Source organism: Cenococcum geophilum (assembly GCF_001692895.1).
Source record: "Cenococcum geophilum 1.58 unplaced genomic scaffold K441scaffold_26, whole genome shotgun sequence".
In the NCBI taxonomy this organism is placed as follows: domain Eukaryota; kingdom Fungi; phylum Ascomycota; class Dothideomycetes; order Gloniales; family Gloniaceae; genus Cenococcum; species Cenococcum geophilum.
In genome coordinates this window covers 2,218,423-2,224,189 of record NW_027137584.1, presented here as the reverse complement: position 1 = coordinate 2,224,189, position 5,767 = coordinate 2,218,423, and the positions used below count along the sequence as shown (strand labels likewise).

Sequence of the window (5,767 nt, the reverse complement as noted above, 5' to 3'; positions counted from 1 at the left end):
TAGCACTAGCAGAAAATAGCAGAACTTAGTAAAACTTAGTAGATAGCTATAGTTACTTAAATAAAAGATTATATAAAACTCCAAGTAGCGTTACTTATCTTTTTCTTCTTTCCTTTTCTCTAGCTTTAGATCCTTGTTTATAGACAATCCAATTATATAGGCTTACGCGTCCCTCTTACTATAATCGTGCCTTAATTAACTAAGTCGCTAATATAGCATAACGTGGGTAACAGAGTTATAACGGCAATAGGGTTATGACGGTCGGCTACTACCGCCTTCCTAATGTAGATGGAACACCAAAATACTGCCGAAATACTGCCAAAATGCCTTAGAAGTCGCCGTTGGGCGTGCACGACCCGAGCACGACCCAACGGCTACTTCTGAGGCATTTTGGCAGTATTTTGGTGTTCCATCTACATCAGGAAGGCGGTAGTAGCCGACCGTCATAACCCTATCGCCGTCATAACTCTGTCACCCACGTTATGAGACGGTTGCCAGGGTCTTAAACGCAATGTTTATAAAGGTGCGCATACAATTCATGTAGACGGTTAGATATGCTAGATTATGTTGCATATCCACTAGTTTTGTTTTCTACCTGCTACTTTAAAGGACTTCCTTTATTTCTATTTCTATCTATCCCCAGCGATATAGAGGTTCTGCACAGGCTCGGCTTTCGAACGCTCTATTTATAGCCGCAAAATATTTTTGAGCTTTGTACCAGCTCTCTATGTAATTATAGAGCAAAAATTTCCTGTATTTCTCTATAAATCATATAGGATATTTATAGAGCAGGTGCATCATCAGAATATTCGTCAATTACGCTTTTCGGCTTGACGAACTTTCCTAACGGCTTATATTCCGTATAATTGAGTCCGAAGGCTTTGGGACCTCCAATTTCAATTCCGCGAGTTGTTGATGTCCATCTTTCCGACGCTGTGATCCCAAGAACAATCACCAGTAACCCATAGCGATATTCTGGTGTTCCAATTGCCTCACCGTTTTGCGCGTCAATGATAGTTATGAGATCAGGCACAATCGCCAAAATATTCTCGCTTCCGTCATCTTTCATATTCAAAGCCGCAATGTTCTCGTTTTTAAAAGGAATCATGATCTTTCCAGAGAATTCTGCTTGATTATCCGAGTTAGAATCACTGATGTCGGTCCCTTCAATCATGACCTCTCCATAGATGTGCCCCATTCTGAGTGTCCGTTCAACTCCAACGATTTTTCCTTTGAATAAGACCTTGGCGGTTTCATTGCCCCCAACTTCGTTGATAATGGATTCTGCCACGCTGCCAATGCAATTAAACTTTCGTGCTTTTGCGACTGCTCGTCCTATCCTCCAAGAGAGAGATATTGTGTGCTCGACTATCCATCTTTTTGTTTCCGCTAAAAATCTGTTATTGCGAGTCCTAAGATGGCTATTTGATTTTATCTTATTGCTTACCACCTGTGACAGGAGCTTCGGCGCAGCCAACATGAGAGCCCATATGTGAAAGCCCAGCTCTGAAAATTCTTTCCACCATTAGGTCGCTCGTAGCCTTTGGCATGTACTATAAAATGTCAGCTCCTCCGCAACCAAATATTGCAGTATGCATACTACGACGTTTCCGTTGCCATCACACATCACAGCTGGGCAAAAAACGGTCTTTCTCTCTCCAAACACTACCGGTGTGGTTTGCCACTTGGTTGGATAAGCTCGCCCCATCCAGTCACCATCAACAGTTGGTATATCCATATTTGTGCTAGCCCCAAGAATCATTCCCTGCAGACCATTTCCGCCACCGATCTCCAATGCAATCATAGCCGTAGCTCTTCCGCCCTTGAACAGTTCATATAGCTGCTCCTGCGCTTCCATCATTCTATATGATATGTCAGACAATAATATTTGGGAACATACGGCTTATATTGCTCACTCATCGCCTTGTAACTTCTCTATGCCAACAGTTGGAGACCCAGCACCACCTCCGCACCCAACAAGATCGTCGTCTTTAAGGTCGTAAGGATTGATTACCTTAACAACGCCTCCTGCTCGTAAGATGCTCCGCATACGCAGCATGCTCGAATATGGACTTCCTCCACCTCCTGTACCAAGGATATAACATCCGATGGTAATCCATTCGAGATCCGTTTCCGAAACGTACCACACTCTCTCCTTGACTATAGGCTTGTACGTGAGTATATCTACTTGCTCCATCCCCGGCTCCTGCGTATTATTGGTCTCTCTAGTGTCAGTTTGCTTAGTTGTAGGCCTTTCGTACTCGCTCATCTCGTTCTTCGGTTCGTCTACGGTATCTGGCAAGTCTAAGATGGAAAATTCTCTTGCGCGTGAAAAATCGAAGTCTCCCGCTGCTCGTACAATGAGCCGAGACTTATTTGCGATGTACTGGTGTGAATATCCTTAGCTACTAGCATGTGCTAAATTATACAACTATCAGCATACCTGAAGTGGTAGGGTTTCAATTTCCACGATCCCTACTGTGTCTTTAGAGGCACCGGCCTGGACTGCTTTCTTAATAGCATTTTCTGAGATCTCAATAAGTAACTCCTTAGTGCTTTTGGTCTCTGTGGATCTGACGGTATCAATGACGGCACCGACTCTAGCCATAGCCGCTCCAATTGCGTTAGCTACGCTTGACCATTTCGGCTTCATAACTCGACTGGCCCCTTCCAACTCATCTGGAGCAATCACAGCCCCGCCTCCTACTAGCAACACTACTAGATCTTCGGGGGATATTTTCATTCTGTCAATGACCTTCTCGAGCATCTTCTTCACTGTCGCTTTATATTCCGCAACGTCCTTTTGTGTTACAACATCCTTCACAAAGTGAGCATCTCCAATATCTATGTCCGGATTTCCAGCAACTGTAAAGTCAGTCGCTGTAGCAATGTCTCCTCCAAAGACCAGAGCATTTTCAAGAAGCTTGTATCCAACACTGTCGGGTCCTACGGTCGTTTTGTCTAGATATTTGCGAACGATAGAACCACCGCCGAGACCGATACTAGAAAAATATGAGCCTTACTTCATTTTAAGCCTGAGTATTTAACTACCTCTTGACATCAGGGCAAGGAAAGTTCATTCGTATTCCTGAGAGCTCACTATAAGCAGCCTGTTGACGGGGAAATCCATTAGCTAAAAGCAACCCAACATCGGTTGTAGTCCCGCCTGTGGTATTCTTGTTAATATGAGCTCTTTAAAATCGAGATAGTGAGTGTTCACCAATATCCACTACCATCATAGCTTCTTTAACCTCACTGCCAACCAAAAATGCTGCTCCTCTCATGCTATTAGTTGGCCCACTCGAGAACGTCCTGATTGGTAATCTAGCTGCCATATCCCCGGACAGTATAGTCCCATCATTCTGCGCAATGAAAACTGGGCATTTCAGGCCTAATTTCTTGATTGGATCTTGGAAGCTCTTGATCGTCTTCCTCGCAAAAGACAGGATAGATGCGTTCAAAATTGCAGCGTTCTCTCGCTCCAGAAACCCCAAATTCGCCACATCCTTAGAAAGCACAATCTCCGCATACGGGATCTCTGCTGCTACAATCTCTGCCGCGCGCTCTTCTTGCTTGTAAACGACGTCTATAGGACTGAAAACGCCGTTGATGACAATACTCTTGATGCCTTTTTCTTTGATCACGGTACATTGCATCCGGATACCTGCCTCGTCGATCTCTGAGATTAAGCTGCCGTCTACTTCTAGCCCACCTTTGATAAGCGTGTAGTGCCCAAGAATCAGAGATCGCATGTCGGATGGCCAGTCTACGCATGGAGGCGCATGTTTGGAGAAAGTGCTACAGAGACGTAATACTGCCACGCGGGCAAGACGGGCAGCGTCACGCTCTACAACTGCGTTGACGAAGTGCTTGGCCTAATTAGAACGTCCTTTTTGATAGCAGGAGACAATTGGATGATGAACCCATGTCACGTGAAGGAATACGCAGAAACCCCGAAGAGCTTCATTGCAAACACATATTTTTAACTGATATGCGAGTTCGGATGAAGACACGAGAGCAATTTATGTGCTTACAGTAGTCCCAATAGTCACACTCGCTACGTCCTCAGGTTTGACATTTGAAGTTTTAAACATAGACATAATGGCGTTGTTTATTCCTAAGCTTGGATTCGCCGTTGTAGGCTCTTTGTGCCTATTCAATGGAATTAACATAACTGTGATTCTCATCTTTGGAATGTATGTTACTTACCAGGCTATGATGCCTTTGTCTAGGTCTGATGCCCGGAGTGGGTCGAGAATTACCCCATCGGTGTTTGTTCTATGTTTTAAAACGGTATTAAAGGACGGGACACAAACAAAAGGGAGAGAGATTAGTATTTACCCGCCTACATCGACGCCGATGCGGAGGTTTTTCGAAGATTCTACGAAGGATTCCATTGCGCTGGTGCTGAATGTCTCAATGGAGTTTCATTCTTATATATGCTCTTTGATGCAGGTCGCCTTTTGTAATACGCGCTTGAAGCAATTCTACTTATAATAGCTCAGGATTTACTGATATTCACTCCTGTATCTGTCAGATAGTTCATATAGAGCTATTCATTAATGAAATGGGTTGATTGATTGATGATCTTGTTCGTGTCTTGACCTGGGGCCCCTGGGCTCAGATGAAGATATTTACAATGCACGTGCCCCGTGCACGTGACTCGTGCACGTCCTACGCCACATAGAATACAGATTATCTGACACACCCCCTTAGCTTCGAGCTCTTTAAGGTCAAAGCTAACCACCTTCTCATATCCGTTAATAAGTCAATTAAACCATACTCTCATCTAAATCCTTCCGTCTCGCTCTAATTTTCTCCCTTAGGTCCTCCAGTTGCTTCTCCTCATTCAGCTACTCCTTAATATCTACTATTCCGATTATATTAACGAAGCTTTAAAACCTCTGCTTAGGCAGGGCCTTCGTAAGTCCATCGGCAATCATCTCCTTTATCACTATCCATTAAAATAGTACTTATCTCCTTGTGTATTCCTAACGTAGCTAATATTAATAAATGTCAACGTATTAGAGCTTCGTAATTAGCTTTGCTATATCTTCTATAATTAGTTAGAGTATCTAGGTATTATCGCAGTTAATAATTAAGAGCTTGTTTAGCCTTAACGTTATTACTTTAAATAGCCTACTAATAAAGATAGCTTCCTTTACTATCTATAATAGGGCTAACAACTTAGCTTTTATGCTCGACGTTATCACTATATCTTACTTATTTGCTCTCTAGATAATTAGTCCCCTAAATAGCTTTATAATATATCCTTATAAGCTCTTTCTATTAACAGAATTATCCGTAAACGATACATCGCTAGCACAGATAAATAATTACGCTTTACCTCTACCGTCTCTTCCATCATCTCGTCCTTTATCGCGTATTCCTTTATTTCCCTCTACCGTTTATTCCTTCCTTATCTCCTCTATAGTAGATTACTCTACTTCTCGTGCTATATAGGTACTAGATTACTCTATCTACCGCTTAATAGTGCTCTTAGCTTAGGTTCTAGTTAAACCTTACTAGCTATAATACTATAAAAGCAATATCCGGACGCGTTATAGTAGCTATATAGAGTACTAAACCTATTTTTCTCTAATATAGCATTGTAGAAGCTAGTAGGGATATAGGACGGACTAATAGGTCTGTATTAGGGGACAGATGCATTAAATAGATTAATCGGTAATTAGTAAAGAGGAGTTTAGATTCTGCCATAGGAGTATTTAAAAGACGCCCTTTAAGGTCTATCTTATACTAGCTAGCT

At 42.6% G+C, this 5,767-nt stretch overlaps 1 protein-coding gene across 1 annotated transcript; it reads right to left on the bottom strand.

The window, feature by feature from the left end:
- Positions 1-604: 604 nt before the first annotated feature.
- On the bottom strand, positions 605-4,586 carry K441DRAFT_661577 (DUF917-domain-containing protein). The gene is made up of 10 exons (XM_067648892.1): positions 4,342-4,586; positions 4,210-4,278; positions 4,035-4,152; positions 3,221-3,869; positions 3,052-3,166; positions 2,444-3,002; positions 1,917-2,386; positions 1,601-1,862; positions 1,448-1,553; positions 605-1,389 (listed from the first exon to the last, which is right to left on the bottom strand). Exons 1-10 carry the CDS (start codon positions 4,395-4,397, stop codon positions 782-784), a joined length of 3,012 nt encoding a protein of 1,003 aa, XP_067503121.1. The 5' UTR covers positions 4,398-4,586; the 3' UTR covers positions 605-781.
- Between the last annotated feature and the right edge of the window lie 1,181 nt (positions 4,587-5,767).

What these genes read in the sequence shown, in the direction of transcription:
- K441DRAFT_661577 (XM_067648892.1), bottom strand. Translation starts at nt 4,397, where the DNA reads ATGGAATCCTTCGTAGAATCTTCGAAAAACCTCCGCATCGGCGTCGAT. An exon ending in GTGTGACTATTGGGACTACT is followed by an intron (nt 3,870 to 4,034) that starts GTAAGCACATAA and finishes AATTAGGCCAAG; the next exon opens with CACTTCGTCAACGCAGTTGT. An exon ending in GAGAAGTTACAAGGCGATGA is followed by an intron (nt 1,863 to 1,916) that starts GTGAGCAATATA and finishes CATATCATATAG; the next exon opens with AATGATGGAAGCGCAGGAGC.